Source organism: Leishmania major, chromosome 22, assembly GCF_000002725.2.
Source record: "Leishmania major strain Friedlin complete genome, chromosome 22".
In the NCBI taxonomy this organism is placed as follows: domain Eukaryota; phylum Euglenozoa; class Kinetoplastea; order Trypanosomatida; family Trypanosomatidae; genus Leishmania; species Leishmania major.
The window spans coordinates 434,479-450,445 of record NC_007263.2 but is presented as its reverse complement, the minus strand read 5'-3'; the positions used below and the strand labels follow the sequence as shown (position 1 = coordinate 450,445).

Here is a 15,967-nt window from a genome sequence, read left to right as displayed (position 1 = left end):
ACACACACACACACAACAGGCGGAGCACGACAGAGTTGCGGAGATCGATGAGTGTCGATCTGCACACGAGCAGGGGCAAGTCACAGACGCGAAAGCGAGGGTGTAGCGCTGTACTCTCGGGTTGCGCTTAGAGCAGTAACAAAAAAAATAATAGGGACTGGTACCCCACCAACGGGCGAAGAAAGAGTTGGGACCCGTCAGGCGAAGAGCATGCGTTGCATGCGGTGGATGCAGGTCTTTCCCCTCCCTTTCTTCCCGCTCTCTCTCTTTCTCTGGGTGCCTACACAAGCCCGTACTCTGCGTGTGTGAGGGATAGTGGTGGTGGTGGTGGTGGTGATGATCGCTGCCTCGGACACGACGGCCACACGAGAGAACGAGTCAGAGAGGGAGGCAAAAGAGACCGCCGTGCACTGTCTTCCACTCCACTCCTCTCGCTCTCGCGGTGCACTGGAGAAACAAGCGATGCGGAAGAATGCAAAGTTGCACATGCATGTTTTTGCGTGTGACTTCGTGCGACGATGGCACGGTGGAGCGTGTGTGCTGGCACGCACCGAGCGTAGGTGTGCTCTCGGTGCCGTGCGAGCGAGCGACTGCGACAAGACACGAAGAGCAGGAAGAGGCATGTAGGCGCAGGACACGAATAGAGAAGGATGGGAAACATGCACGGCAGAGTTCGAATACGCAACAGTCAACGCAAGGCGTGAGAGTCGGAATTGCTCCTTGCAGATTGCCGTGCCAGAGCGCAATGGGGTCTGCGGGATCACAACCACGACTACGCACAGAAGCCTTCCATGAGGAGCGCAAGCGAGCTGTGCATGCTACCGCGGTGTAGCGGCAGGGAGAGGTGATCATGACGACGCTGTGCCGTCGCACAGGGCGCGTACGCGTGCACATCATGGCCCGTCCGTGCGTGATCGTCTCTCTCTCTATCGCTATAACCACTTTTCTCTATGCGTACATGAAAATGACAGGATACGGCCACACCGCTACACCACACCACAGAACAGATAACGCGACGGCGCACACCTCTCAGCACAATGATGCCATGAAACGAAAGAAGCCAAAGACGAAGTGAGTGCTCTGGCGGAGTCACCGATTACGTCAGAGCACACCTACTCACCAAGAGACACACAGACCCAGGTGCAACCACACGTGCGAGCAGGCAAGCAATTTCGATAAGATCATGAGGACAGACAGAGACACAGAGAGAGAGAGAGAGAAAGGGGACGAAGGGCAGCAGTGGAGAGGGCGATAATAGACACCGCCAAAGACAACCAAAGATGGGTCCATGTTGGCGGGGCGGGGACAAGGCTTTCGCGCGCGTGCGCGTCTCGAGTACAAGTGCATGGGGGTGCTCACAACAGTAATAATAACAGCAACAACCTCGTCGCGCATGCGTGAACACCACGGCAGCAACGAAATACACAGCAAGGAAAAGGATTGCAAATTATTGGCGTGGCGAGCAGCGTTCAAGATCGTGAGTTTTGTGCGGCGGTGGATTGGAGCGCTGAGGCTGCACCGCCGCCCAAACTCAAAGACGCGCGCACAGAGAGACGCACACTCGCACGTAGAAGGTTAGTAATAGCACAAGAGGGAGGAGGGAGGCACGATCCGTAGACGGAGGCGGCTACATGAAGCTGCAGCAGCTGGAGCTCGCGGCTTCGCGTTGCGCCGGCTCCGCTAACGCCATGGCGGGCACACTTGACGGTGTGCACGTGACGCTCTCGAAGGCGGTGAGCGTCAGATCCAGCAGTTGTTTAAGCGTCGGTGGTGCCTTCTGCCGTTTTCTAGCAGCCTCCGCCTTAACCAATATCTCCGCCACCAACACGTTGAGATCCTGATGTATGGCGGCTAGCTCCTTTTCGATTATGGAGGCGTTCCGCATGTCCAGCGTAACACCCAGGTCTCGGAAATACAACGCCTGCTCCGCGCGCTGACGTCGCCGACGCTCCTGCCGCAGAGCCACGACCGCATCGTCCGGGTGGTCGGCAAAGTGAGCAGCTTCTTCGCGTGATATTGTAGCGGATGCGACACTGTACAGCGAGGCACCTTGGTGATGACGGTTGTGACTCGCGCCAAGACCGCTTAGGTGCATCTCACCCTCGACTGCCAAGCTACCCGCCAAAGAGGAGGCGGCGGTGTAGAGTTGGTACGTGGGGACACCGGAGTTGGTACGAGTGTGCATGCCGGCACCACCGCCCTCGTTCTCGGCATAGTCGTCGCGCTCGTCGGCGCCAGAGAGCGCCGAGCAGACGCCGTCGTCTGTGACGTCCTCGGCACGCCCCGCGCCCAGGGTCACCGTCGCCGCAGCCTGATCCTTCTGGCTAGTCGGCGTGCCGTGCGGCGTCGTGACGGCGGTGGAGCGGTTTGCCGCGGCTGCTGAAGACATGAGGCTATGCTTGCCGTTGCGCGCGGAGCTGCCGCCGTACTTGCAAGGCCGCATGGGCCCTGGCGAGCCGGGCCCCGTAATCGTGCCGACAACGCTGCTGCTAAGGTGCTGCAGCTCGACTGCATGCCGCTGACGGGAGATGTGCCGTTGCGTCATGCCCAGCGGCGGTGGTGGCACGTACAGTGGTCGCGGCGGCGAGTGCGAGGTTTCGGCACCACCCCCATCCTCTCTGTGGCCGTTGGCCGCTCCGGCTGCCGAGATGGTTGTTGGGACCTTGGAATCGGCTATACCGCCGTCGCTGCCGACACACTCGTCTTCTATCTGTGATGTAAGCGTGAACCAGTGCCGCAGCACCGTCTCCGAAAAGTTCATGGCACTTCCTACGATTTGCTTGTGACCGCCGAGCTCAACAGGGATGGTGCTCGCATCCATGTACCGCGGCAGGTCGGCCTTCTCGATCATCTGCACCGAGTTCCGCACATCCTCAGAGCTGCTGCCGACGCACGCCTTGATGGCTGTGCGTATTTCAAGGGAGGCCCCAAGAACCAAGACGGAGCCGAGCAACAGCGGGTAGTACTTGGGGAGTATGCTAAGGAGGGTGCTGTAGTTCTTCAGGAAGGACGCGTGCATCATCCACGGCACCCTTTCTTCGTTGACGAGCAGCGCGAATTCCTGGAGGTCACTGACGGTCTCCTTATCCACGTCTTGCGCCCCATGTGCCGGGGCAGCTGCTCCTCCGTTGTTTTCGCGGCCGCCGTTCGCGAAGCTGCTCGCTGCCGCTGTGGCATCAACGTGCTGGCGACGGCGCCGCTGCATCGCCGCCACTTTTTCGTTGTTCTTTAGCAGACACCGAGCTTGCATGAACTCCAGGAGAATGATAAGCAGTCGCTGCGCCTCATCCAGCTCCAGCGTGGGCAGTGTGAAGGTAGCCACGTTGATGTAGAGCACCGGCCGGCCCTCCAGGTCGTGGTCCAGCAGATGAAAGGCGCCGCTTCGCAGCGCCGCGACGGTGGTAGTGGTGACACTGATCATCGGTAGTGTACGTTCAAAGGCACGACGGCGGCGCAGCTTCGCCACAGCGTCCTCGATGACAAGATTCTTCGAGCGCAAGTAGCGCAACAGGTACGCATCTACCGCCGTCATAGACAACCCATACATGTCGTATACATCGCGGCCGACCGCCTCTTCCACCGGCGACTTGGGTGCTGCTGCCACGGCTGCAGCTGCAGGGGCGGCGGACGAGGACGACGCGGCTGTGGTCAGCGGTAGACCAAGCCACTGCTTCATCTCCGCTAAGGTGACGGCCTCGCAGTGCATCTTCTTGAGCCGCTGCTGCTCCGCGCTCATTGCTGCACGCTCCGCTATCCCGATGAGGTCAGGAGGGGGTACGTGAGGAGCAGAATGTGGGCGGGAGGAGGAGGTGTCAGGCTGTTTTACGTGCGGTGTGTGTGCGCGCCCTTCTACTGGTCGACTTGCACGTTGGGGTTTGATGCGTGTTGAGGCAAGGGAGCGGAGAAGATCCGCACCCGCAGACGCAGCCTTGCAGAGAGGCACACACACACACACACACACACACACACACACACACACACACGCCAGCGAGCGACAAGAGCCCCCGCCACTGGATAATGAAGCCGAGTGAAGGGGAGGCACGAAACCGCTTGCGCCCCTGTTGTGTGTGGATGAGTGTGGGTGTGAGCGTGGGAGTGGGAGGGGAGGGGTAGGAGGTGTGGTCCGTGTGAGCAGCGATGATTTAGCGTTGCTGTGAAACGCTGTCGGAGAGCGAGATGGCGGTGTCGTTGCGGTACACGCATGCAAGCAAAGAAGAAGCGAGCAGCGAGCGAGGGTATATAGGTCGCCGTGATGGCGTCGAGAACGGAGAGGCAGGGGGAGGAATATGCTAGTGACTGGGCAAGAGAGACAGAGACGTGAACCTTGGCGAGAGGGGGTGCGATGCCTTTCGGTGCCGCTTTGCCACAAAAGATGGAGGTACGCCATCGCATGGCGTTTTCTCGGCGGCTGACCGCCGCGCACTTGCTCACGCGGGAGCATGGCGGGAGCTGGCATACACACGCACAGCCGGAAAGCTGTTGTGCCGGGGGAGATGGGAGGGGTAGGAGTGAACGAGGGAGGCGTGAGGCGAGAGGAGAACGGGTGGCGGAAGAAAAAGTCATCCGTGCACGATAAAGGTGTCCGCAAAGTCACGTGTGCACTCCGCCTCCCTTCCACGTCGCCGTCACTGTTTCTCTTCCGCTTCAGAGAACCATACGGGGGAATCGCTAGCCTCGTCGCTGCGGACGCTCTCGCCTACGCTATCGCACACCATGTCTGCCCACACAACCTCATCGCCCCGCCGACTTTAGCGCGTTATCATGACCATATACCTGCACACTTATACGATCGCTGCGTGTACGCATGTCACTGGTGTCGGAGCTTCACCGTCCAGCCCCGTCGCCGGCCAATTACGCGCCAAGCGCACTGTGAGAAGGGGTTACAACGCACATCCACCGACGCGAGCAAAATGGAGCAGAGGCGACGATACCCTCGGGCCCCGGGTACACCAACCTAGAGCGCATTCGCCAGTGCCGCATCGCGTTGCGGCAACACGAATCCGCCTCTACGCCCTCAGCTCCTCTCCTACTTCACAAGAAGGTTGTAGAGATGCCGAGTCGTGTAGTACCCCGCGCAGCCGAGTCCCATCCAGCTGCTGTACCCGCACCACTTGAGTCGCTTGTGCACCTTGAACTGCTGAAAGGAGGCCAGCATCCACAGCCACGACGCGACCGCCTGTGTCAAGAACACCTTTCGCTGCTGCTCCGCGAGCTTCTCCTTGTCTCGTGGCGCGGGCTTCTTGATCGCTGATGACAGCGAGTCGGACGAGGTAGGCATCGCCGGCACCACTGCTGCTTTTCTTGGCGTAGATGCCGGTGTAGCGTTGTGTGGTGGCTGATCGAGTAATAGCGGCTTCTCAGCTTCGCTTGTTGTCTTCGCCGTGCGCAGCGTGCCCTGCAGAGATTCTTGCAGGTACTTCCGCTCTGCCACGTCGACCAGGAACGTTGTTCCAACGGTCCACATGGTGAGCAGCGTCAGAGCGCTGCTTTGCCCTTGGATATGGTGCAGCCCGCTGAAGGTGTAGGCGGCGCAGCTCAGCAGACCGTCCGCGTACATGTGCCGCCTGTTGGACCCGAGGAAGCGAGCCGTATCCTGCGCTTCCGTGTCGTCGAGACGCGCACCGGCGACGAGGAGGTCGAGCTGCTCCGCTTCAGTCAACGGTGCTGGAGAATTCGCTTCCGGCTGCGGCTGCCGGTGCTGGGATCCATGCTCGGCTGCTGCCGCTGGCGCTTCTGCGGTGGCGGTGCCGGCCTCGGGAGAGGCCGAGGAGCGAAACCAGCCCATCGCGTTCTTCCGGGTCTGTTCTCTGGTTTCGGTGGATCCCTGCTGCCGTGGTCTTGCTGGTGACGCGGCGTAGCCACTGGTGAGCGGCTGCGGCAAAGGTGGAAGGGGGGGGTAGGCGAGGTCACTAGGGTGGTGGTGTTGGTGGAGGCGAGTTCAAGAGAGATGTATGGAGGTGAGAAGAGAAGGACGTTCGTGGAGGGAGAAGTGGGAGGGAGGGAGGGAGAGAGGGAGGAGGGGGGGGGCAAAAAGCGACGCGAGAACGCCGATCGGGCTGCTGACTCGCTTCGCTGACGGAGTCGACACCGCTGCCAGACGATTAACCAACCGACAAGTAGTGGAGTCGGAGGGTGTGGGGGCGTGGAGGAGAGACAGGGACGATTAACTGGCGCTCGAGGGCGAAAAGGTCGAGTCGCTTGGCGGCGTCTCGCAATGCTACTGCCGCCCTCAGGAAGCCGCTTGCGCGCTTTACTACCGGCTCCCTCCCTACACGTGAGCATGCACGCTCGCCCCACGTGCATTCACGGGTAGCACCATCTGCACTTCCACAGCCTTTTCTCCCTCCCCCTGTCGTGCCCCACTCCGCACTCTTTCCATGTGCCCGCCAACGGCACTCGTGGATAACACTATCTGGGAAACGCAGAAGAAAGTGCACAGGCACACACACACACACACATATATATATATACATATGTGTGTGTGCGTGTGAGTGTGTACACGTGTACATGCAAACATATATGTATATATATGTATATCTATGTGTATGGCGCTACATATCCGCACGCCATACTGCCATCGCTCCTGCTGTCGCTTAACAAAAGCTAAAGAAGGGAGGGAAGGGGGGGGCGGCGGCGGCGGATCACTGAGCGCGGGCGAGAAGCGAAGGGACGAGAGCGAGAAGGGGGCGCGCCCGTCTATCATCTATGCCACCCCTGAGAAAAGGCGAAGCTGAGCGCGGGTGGTGAGGGAGAAGAGGATTATGCATGTGCGGCAGTGCTTCGAGTTTGCGTACAGCGCAAGATGCATTCAAAGCAGGCGAGGCAGGCGAGACGAAGGGATCAGCCCATCAGCGAGAGAGGTGTGTGCGCCGTCGGAGGAGAGGAATTTCAAAGCCGTTGCTGTTGCTGCTGTTGCTGAAGGTAGGCGCGCCACCGCTGTGTATCGGCCCTCATGCGCTCTCCCTCTACCGCTACCTCTGCCCGGAGCTGCTCTAGCTCCGACTGGCGTTGCCTCTGCTGCAGCTGGTAGGCTGGCAGCTGAGGTGAGGGCGCGAGGGACGATACCGCTGCGGCGGCACCCGTCGGAATCACGGTGGGCAGAATTGCCTGACGCACATGCGCGGCACCAGCCTCCGCCTCCTGATAAAGGCGGTCCACGTAGCGGCGCAGTTCGTCGGAGTAGCCATGGTGAGGCACGCTGTTTGTCGTGCCCACCACCACTGTCGCTGGTCTGGGCCGCGGCGAAGACTGCAGTGCCGCTTCACGTTCAAGCAGTACGTGTCGGAGCACTTCTTGTGTGGCGCTCGCACGACCTTCTGCTGCCGCAGTTGCGGTGGGTGCTGGCACAGAGGTGGTAGATGTTGACGGCGCTGCCGATGGTGCTGCTGCTGCAGCACCATCCGCGGGGGTCTGCAGAGAGGCGTAGACAGATTCAACCGCTGGTGGGAGACGACGCACCGACTGCTGCTGCTGTTGCTGTGACGGTGGCAGACTTTTTTTGTTTGATTCAATTACACCCTGAGGCGATGGCATTGCCGTCGCTTCACAAGTTGACGTAGAGGAGGAGGAGGTAGAGTGTCCGTGCCGGTATCGCCTCCGTGAGTTGCTGCTACCTCGAGTGTAGTCCAGAGAGGCTTGCAGGCCGCCATTAAGTGCCAGGAGTGCGTCGCGGTCGTGGCGTAGCGCTGCGCTGCGTGCTTCCTCCTCCGCTAGCTGCTGCAGCACGACGTTATAATGAAGGGCGCGGTGCTGCACCTCCTGTTCGAGTTGCCAGACGTATTTGTCAGCCTTCTCCAGCAGCATCTGCCGCTCCTTGTCTATCGCGGAGTGGGTCGGCGCAGTAGGAGACCGCGACCTCGACCGTGCGCCGGCGATCGCCGGCGGGGTTTTAAGCGCAGACGCGCTCCGCGGTGGTGGTGGGACGGACACGGCTGGTAGTGGCGGAGGGACGGATGCGGCTGGTGGTGGTGGTGGGACGGACACGGCTGGTAGTGGCGGAGGGATGGATGCGGCTGGTGGCGGTAGGGGGATAGACATGGCTCGTGGTGGTGGCGGAACGGACACGGCTGGTGGTGGCGGAGGGACAGATGCGGCTGGTGGTGGCGGAGGGACGGATGCGGCTGGTGGTGGTGGAGGGGCGGATGCGGCTGGTGGCGGGGGTGAGGCAGGAGTGGAGGCTGTCGCTGTCTTCGCTGCCAGCCCTGGTGCCACTGCTGCGGCTGCTGAGGCAGAAGTCCCCGTCAATGCTGTGACACCAGGCGCTGCTCCCGTCTTTTCACATTCGCAATGGAGGAAGATATGCAGCGGCTGCTGTTGTGCTGACTCCGTGGGCGGTGTTGGAGGGGTGCGGTACTTGGCCATGATGCGCTCCAGCACTTCCTGGTCACGAAACGGAGACGCAACTGGTGACGCGTTGGAAGCCGTCGCAAGGAGTGAAACGGCGCTTGGCAGCCGAGCCGTTGTTGCGGTGGGGGACTTGGACGGACCGGGAGAAGAAGGCGGGCAGGAGCCGGCCGAGCCATCACGGCGCCTTCTGCTGCTGCTGCGGCCGTGCCGCTTGCGATGACTGCTACGATGTCGGCGGTGATTGCGGCACTGCTGTTCGTCCCTACTCGCGTTGGGCCCGTCGAGACAGCCGCAGCCTCGACATGTGCAGGCGCCGCACCCCCCTGACGAGCTTCCTGCAGCTGGCACGCCTTCTCCGTTACCGACTACACTGCCAAGGTGGCTCATCTCTGGCAGTTGCGCCGTTGCTGTTCGCCGCGTCGTTCCCCGCGCCGTGCAGCACGCCCCGGCGGTGATATCCACCTCACCCAAGTCTGCGACTCGTAAAACAGCCGCGTGCAGCTGTGGTGACCAATGAGAGAAGGGCGCGCCAGGGCCTGCTGGTGTTGTTTGTGTTACGGTCGGCTTTGGAGAGGAAGACAATGCCGCAGGACGAGCAGCGCCGCATTGGCAGTGGCGGTGCTGTGCTGGGGACGCTGATGAGCCACTTTTACCGAGCGAAGGAGATGATGGATCAGTGTGCAGCACCTGCGCCGCTTCTGCCCGCAGCTGCATCCGGTGCTGCAGGCTCCGCAGCGCCGTCACGTTCGCATGGAAGTAGCTCTGCTGTGACGGGTGACGCTGCTGCTGCGTCGGCAGCGGCGTGGTGGTCGTCGTCGTCCGCAACACCATACGCGCACCTTGATCTAGTTCGTGGCACTATTCTTTCGGTTCCTACCTCAGCCTTCTCGTTCCGCGTTGCTGGCACGGCTCGGCAGGGCCAAGACGGCAGGGGGACATAAACCTGAAGAAGTGCAGGCGTAGATGTGTGCACTCGTTCTTCTGAGCGTGCGAGGAGAGGGAGGGTGGTGGTGGGGCACGCGAGGGCACGTGACAATCCGACACATGTCGAGGAAGATGAACAGTGAGCATGAGAGCAGAGAAGGGAATGCAGAAAACTCAAGGCAAACGAGTGAGAGGATGCGAATGCGCAGCTGAGCTGGTGGGCTGCCTAGAAGACGGTGACTCATCGCATGCGCCGTGTCGCCAATGCAAATCAACAGGCGTCGTGGAAAAGTGTCCCCGCCCGCCCGCCCGCTTGCCCTCTCCTTTCGTTCAGCGAAGAAACAGAAAAAAAGGGCGAGCGAAGGGCCGGGCAGGTGACGAGGCGACGCAGCCAGCGTAGTGCGAAGACAAAGACACGCACACACACACATATATATAAAGCAGCAGCGGCAGCAACAGCGGTCTCTTTCGTCGTTCTCTATTTTCGTTTCTGGGCTGCGTCGTTTCACCTCTACGTCGTCGTTTTCGCGTTGTGATTTAGGTGCGCGCAAGTTACACAAGAGAAGCGCACGCACGCCACGACTGGACATACACCGATGCGTAGACACATACATGTACAATGTTTACGCATCAAAACACCAACAGAACCGGACACGCGGGCGGCATCCAGATCAGAGCCTTGTCCCCCCCCTCCTCCTCGTCGTCCTCCTCCTTCCTTTAGTCAGAAGCCGCGTTTACCTGGAGCATCTTTATGCACGGGTCACAAGCGACACGGAATGCCGCTGTGCGTGTGTCTCCGATGACTGCCGCGACGGAGGAGGGGAGGGGGGCGAACGGAAGAGTACTGGCGAAGACGGGACGAAGCTATGCGCGTTTCGTGTGAGCGAGGTCAGCCCATCCTGCAGCCATCGGCTCGAGTGCCTCCCCTCCCTTCTCCCCTTCTCGTCTCCTCTATACACTCGCTCATGTACGGCATCAGCGGGAGACGCCTTTCGACATGTAGCCCCGAGCGGTCAGCGGCGTCTCTTGGCAGCTCCGCCGAATCGTGGGCACGTGTAACTCTCTCTCTCTCTCTTTCCTTCCTTCGGGCTTTGTGTGCCCCTCTCGCTCAACAGAAGACCTCGATTCCCCGATCACTCGCCCGAACGTGCGCGCACCTCTCCACCCTCGTCAGCGACACCGCGGTCTACTTCTTCGATGCGCCGTTCTTCTTTGTCGACGCCTGCTTCAGAATATCGTACGTGTTCAGGCTCTCCGGCATAATGATGTAGCGGATGGTGCTACCGCGCACCATGTACTCCTCCACCTCCACAGGGTTCTTGCCTTTGCTGGTAATCTTTGCGTGTGACATGTACGTGTTCATATTGGCGTCAACGTAGGCGATTTCGCCTGAGACGATGGAGGCGTTTTTCAGCTCAATCTCGACCAGGGTACCGCGCAGCTGCTGCAGGAACGTGATGAGCGTGCCGCCTGTTTCAGACGGTGACACAGACGCCATCTCGCGCCTGTATATGCTTGGCGTTTGTTTCTTTCGTTTTTCGTTTTCGTGTGTGTGCGGGGGGGGAGGGGAGGGGAGGGAAGGGCTGGGAGTGGGGGTACGAAGGTGCACACGTACGTGAGCCGACAGCGACTCGACGCGTTCGTCGGCAAGCGTTCCGCGAACCACGACAGCTCGGCGAAGTGAGCGGCGAGGGCTGTGCTGGGTCAGCTGCACGTTCCCTGAAAGCGCGGGAAGAAAGACAGAGCGACCGCGCACGAAAAGGGAAGAGACAGTGCCACTACTACGGACTCGGCGCGTGTGTGCTTGTGCTGGCTTATGGACGGAGCAGAGGGAGGGCTCCACTGCAGGCGCACGCGCCGACAAGGGGGAGGGGGGAGGGTGCAATGGAATAGAACAAGTGGATGCAGAGCAGGCGAGAGAGGAAGGAGTCGTAGCCGGGGCGATCGTTGACATGAGGAGACGAATGCTGGTAAAGTTGCCCATGTGCACACATGCGCTGACACGGAGCGGGTGCGCTACCAGGATGGCGACGTCGGGTGGTGGTGGTGGCGGTGGTCATGTCGCTTCTTAATGTTCCCCGCCCTTTGCCTGACGGCGATGTCTGTGCACGAGTCCCACCATCGCCACAGCGTGCCATGACGTGCGTCGACTTACAGGTGGAGATGCGCTCAAAAAGAACACTCGCCCAATCCAACAACTGTGTTGACGACCTACACACACGCACACACACGAGAGGAAGAGCGAGGGGCGCAAGAATGTGAAGAATGGAAGCGCTGCGCACCTCCCTCGATCCAAACCCTTGTTGCGCGACGGCTTAGGCGTTTACCTCTCTCTCTCTCCTCCTTCGGTTCCATTGTGATGGACTTTGCTGAGCGGCGGTGTTTTTTCTGCAGCCGCTCCTCTGCACCAAAGGGAGAAGTCGAGATCGCATGCGTGCGTGCGTGTGTGTGTGTGTGTGTGTATCGGAGCCCTTTTTCCCATCGACGCCATCGCAGTCGGAACCACAACAAGAATAATGAGAGGAGGATGAAGCTGCCCCCTTTCCCTCGCTGCGCGAACAACACTACCACTTCGGGGGGGGGAAGGGGATCGAGAGGGGGAGAGGTGAGTCATAATGTCGCCGAGCAAGCCTATCCTCACACACACACACACACACACACACACATACGCACACGCACAACACAGGTGTGATACTCGAAAAACTACAACACGAGAAGAGCGGAAAGGGAAGGGAGGCGGAGGCGATGCCCAGCCGAGTACGTGCGTATCCGTCTATACGCGGGGGTGATCATGAGGTGCCACCTGGTCATCAAGAGGGAGAGAGGGAGAGGGAGAGCGAGGGAGCGACAAGACAGACCTAACCACACAAGATGACGAAAACGGTTGGGGGTGAGTGAAGAGACAGTACAAGAGAAGGACGGAAGGAGCGCAACAACGGCGCCGGGAGTGTCCAAGAGAGAGCGAGGAGAGGGACGGTCGCTCAACGGGGGCCGTCGGCCACGAGCTCCGTTATACAAAGATGCACAGAACAAACACAACGCGCGGCGAGGCAGAGGCAGCACACCAGGTGGCTCTACGCTCTTTACACACACACACACACACATATGCATCCGACGCAAGACAGCCTTATAACCGGCAGTGAAGGGGTGATCAGGGACAGAAATACACAAAAAACAAAGGATAGAGTAACGAGGCCATTACTTGTGCCTGTCTTGTGAGGAAAGCACTATACCCGTCCCCCCGTCTCCCACCCCTGTGTCGCAACAATGAGGGTGAAAGAAGCAGAGAGCGAGCGAGAGGGAGAGACGCAGCAGAGCCTACACGTGCGCGTGCCCACCTGCATGTGTGCGCGTATGGGTTTGTCTCACGCCTGCCTCCTCTGCTACGTGTTCGACATTGATGCAGTGCCGTTGCAAGAGCGTTCTGCAGTGATGGGGTGGAGTCAGCGCAGCGGCACCGGCACTTCCGAGACTTTCCAAACTGCTGTTGGCGATGGGGGTGGGCAGGAGCTCCATGTGCGGCGGGTGCGCCACGCCAGCCTCACCGATGCTGCGCGACAGGCTTCTGGAGGAGGAGCGCGGGGGCAAGTTCGGCTCTTGCACTTCGTTGTTCAGCCACGCCCGCACCAGATCGATCCCGAACGCCTGCTGGTTGGGAAGTGACATGACTCTCACCGCTTCCACCTCGAGGTTCATCAGCACCAAGTCCGCCTTCTGCTGTTCGCCGCGATGCCCCGCACAGTTGAGAGATAAGGCGGCAGGGAGCTCAGCGGTCGCCCTCGTCGACAAGGGGGCCCTGGCCGGCGTCACAAGCCGTGCGGTTCCTGGCCCGCGTAGCAGCCCCGACATGTCGCCGGTGGGCCCTGCGGCAGCAATGCGAGAAGGTTGCGTAGGCGGCGTCACCAGCGGCAGCACCACTGCCGCTGGTGAGACGGCTGCGGGTGTGGATGGGGTGCGGAAAGGGCGGGCAGGCAGCGCCGGCGATGTCAGCGAGTGCAAGTTGCTTCGTAACGGCAGCGGGGCGGTCGCTTTTTCGTTGCTGGCCGTACCTCTTCCACTTTCGCTCGACATACAGCGCACCGCTGCGAGCGACTGGTACACCTGCAGTGGTGATTTGATCTGCACCTCCACAGTCGACCCAGCGGCGCCGCTCCGCATAGACGCTGTCGCCGGTGGTGCGGTGAGCTTGCCATTCTGCATCGTCATCGCATCTGCGAGCACCTTCGCGCCGTCGCGGTCGTAGACATGTCTGCCGAGCACCGCGGCCGCCACCACGTCTTCCTTCGCCGCTACTACTCCGTTCCCCTGCCTCTCGAGCACCTCATCATCTTCATCCTGAGCCACTACCTCTGTCGCGACGCCTGTGCCGTCGTCACCGCTACTGCCGATCAGTGCATTCATCGCTGAACCGATCCCGCTTCCACCACCGTAGAAGGCGAAGCGCGCGATGCCTATGACGGGCACGACACCCAGCACGCTGGACAGAAGCAGCGTGATGATACCGTAGCGCAGACTCCCCGTCGCGTCAGCCACCCAGCCGCACACGAGCGGTCCACTAAAGTTACCGAGTAGATTGTAGATGGTTTGCGAGAAGGCCGCGCCGATGGAGCGAAGGTGGTCTGGCAGGGACGCCATCGTAAGTCCGGCACCAGGGGGGACGATGGCCCCGCCACAGAACAGCACGACGGACATGACAAGCAGAAAGTCGCGTGTCGTGTGCACGAAGATGCAGATGACTGAGAAGAGCACCGCACACGCACCCCAGGCCAAAACAAAGAAGGCGACGCGGCGGAGGTTGTGCTTGTAGCCGCCGATGCGGTCGAGCAGGATGCCGCCGGCGATGACGCCGCACACTGGTGCCAAAACGACGGCGGTGCCGAAGCCGACCATGATGATGGCCATCGAGGCGTTGAACGGCGGCTCGCGAAGATACTGCGTCACGAAGTTCTGCAGCCCCGTCGCGACAAAGTACAGGCTAGTGAGCGACACGACGCTGCACATGTACACCACGTTCGAGAAAAGCGGTGCCATGGAAGAGTAGAGGCTCCGAATCGTCGCTAAGGCATGATCTGCCAGCTTGCGTAGCGGCTGCGTCATACTCGCCTCCCCACTGGTCGACCGCAAGGTGCCGGCCGAGGCAGACGCTCTCGCGTTCACCACTGCCACCGGCGGTGAGGCGAACATCGCACTTGCTACACCATTCGGGCCTTCCCCACTTACCACACAAGCGCTGACGGCACCGGTGTCGCCAGCGTGGTCACCGTCGCCACCGTCATCGTAGCCCTTGCTGTCGCCGCCACCACCGCTTGCCTTGCGCGTGTTGATGGTGCGCGCATCTGAGCGTGCCACGTACACGACTGTCGGCACCATGAGCACGCATTTAATGTAGAACGACCAGGACCAGCTGATGGAGCTCGTGAAGGCCGGCAGGCCGGCGGCGAGGAGGTAGCCAAGCATGATGCCTAGCGGCACGCCGGCGTTGTGTGACGCCATCCATACGCTCTGCCGGTTCTTTGGCGCAAACTCGTCCACCCAGACAGGCGTGTACACGACGATAAAGGAGAGGCTGACGCCGATAAAGAAGCGGTTCAGCAGGGCCACGCCGTAGATGGGGAAGGCGGCGTAGAGAAACGTGAACACCGTGTGTGCGATGAGGGCGGTGCACAAGACGCGCTTCTCGTCGTAGCGGGAGAAGAGATGCCCGGCCAGCGGACACCCCAACACGTTCCCGAGGAACACGCTCGAGGTCAGCGCGCCTTGCAGCTTCGTGCTTAGGTCCCAGGTCTCGCTGATGCCGTTGGGGGCACCGAGGGCAGCGCTGAAGGCACCCGAGTCGAAGGAGCCGATGGTCTTGAGCCAAATAAAGAGCCAAAGGTTGCAGTAGACCGTCTCCTGGTCTACGGGCACACTCGAGTCGAGCAGGCGGTTCGAGGAGCTCGTGGGGGCGTCGTCGGGCGCACTCACGTTCCTTGCATGCAAGGTTGGCACAGTTGCGCTGTCGCGGTTGTCGACCAAGCCGAAGCCACGGACGCCGTCCCGATCACTGCGCCTTGCAGACCCGTTGTTGTTGATGCTAGCGCTGATACTTCTGCAATCTCCGTTGGCATTGGAGGAGGTGGTTGGCGTGGGGTTGACGCCGACAGCGCCTGGTGCGATGCCCAGCCCCTCCTTGAGTCGTTCGGAGCGAGCCGCAGGCTTGGCGGTGGGCATGGTCGTTGCGCCGTCTCTCTTTCGATCGCTCTTGTATATGTGCGCGGATGCCGGGGAGGGGGTGGGTGGGGCGGCGAGGGAAGGAGAGAGATCGAAAAGCCGAGCTGATGTCGGGGCGGCAGTGCAGGCGGTGAGGAGGGTGGGGGCGGTGGCCTGACTGGTGAATGGTGGAGGGACGTGGGAGATGCACGGAGGAAGCAGCGATGAAGATAGAAGAACGCTCGTGTGCGTGCGCGTGAGCGAGCGAAAAAGAAAAAAATGAGGGCGGCGCGTGGAAGTGAGCGTGGCGCGGAGAACCGCGAAGGACACTTATACGTACAAGGGACAGCGAAAAGAGCCTAGGAACAAGAGTACCAAGGGATGGGTGTGGCGGGCAGCGCTGCCGAGAGCCTGGAATCCAGGCCGACCGACCGACCAACTCAGACGCACCAAGCGAAAGAAGGTAAGCGACAAGCGCCAACAAGAGCACACCGCAAAGCAACAGAAG

General features: G+C 60.8%; 5 protein-coding genes across 5 annotated transcripts; all 5 read right to left on the bottom strand.

The window, feature by feature from the left end:
- Positions 1–1,627: 1,627 nt before the first annotated feature.
- LMJF_22_1090 (conserved hypothetical protein) lies at positions 1,628–3,736 on the bottom strand (the record flags this gene model as incomplete). Its single annotated transcript, XM_001683208.1, has 1 exon — positions 1,628–3,736. The coding sequence occupies one exon, from the start codon at positions 3,734–3,736 to the stop codon at positions 1,628–1,630; it is 2,109 nt and encodes a 702-aa protein (XP_001683260.1).
- Positions 3,737–5,026: 1,290 nt separating this feature from the next.
- LMJF_22_1080 (conserved hypothetical protein) lies at positions 5,027–5,785 on the bottom strand (the record flags this gene model as incomplete). Its single annotated transcript, XM_001683207.1, has 1 exon — positions 5,027–5,785. The coding sequence occupies one exon, from the start codon at positions 5,783–5,785 to the stop codon at positions 5,027–5,029; it is 759 nt and encodes a 252-aa protein (XP_001683259.1).
- A 1,103-nt stretch (positions 5,786–6,888) lies between these two features.
- On the bottom strand, positions 6,889–9,177 carry LMJF_22_1070 (conserved hypothetical protein; the record flags this gene model as incomplete). Its single annotated transcript, XM_001683206.1, has 1 exon — positions 6,889–9,177. One exon carries the CDS (start codon positions 9,175–9,177, stop codon positions 6,889–6,891), a length of 2,289 nt encoding a protein of 762 aa, XP_001683258.1.
- Positions 9,178–10,456: 1,279 nt separating this feature from the next.
- On the bottom strand, positions 10,457–10,768 carry LMJF_22_1060 (putative small nuclear ribonucleoprotein; the record flags this gene model as incomplete). Its single annotated transcript, XM_001683205.1, has 1 exon — positions 10,457–10,768. One exon carries the CDS (start codon positions 10,766–10,768, stop codon positions 10,457–10,459), a length of 312 nt encoding a protein of 103 aa, XP_001683257.1.
- Positions 10,769–12,588: 1,820 nt separating this feature from the next.
- LMJF_22_1050 (conserved hypothetical protein) lies at positions 12,589–15,480 on the bottom strand (the record flags this gene model as incomplete). The annotated part of the gene is made up of 1 exon (XM_001683204.1): positions 12,589–15,480. The coding sequence occupies one exon, from the start codon at positions 15,478–15,480 to the stop codon at positions 12,589–12,591; it is 2,892 nt and encodes a 963-aa protein (XP_001683256.1).
- Between the last annotated feature and the right edge of the window lie 487 nt (positions 15,481–15,967).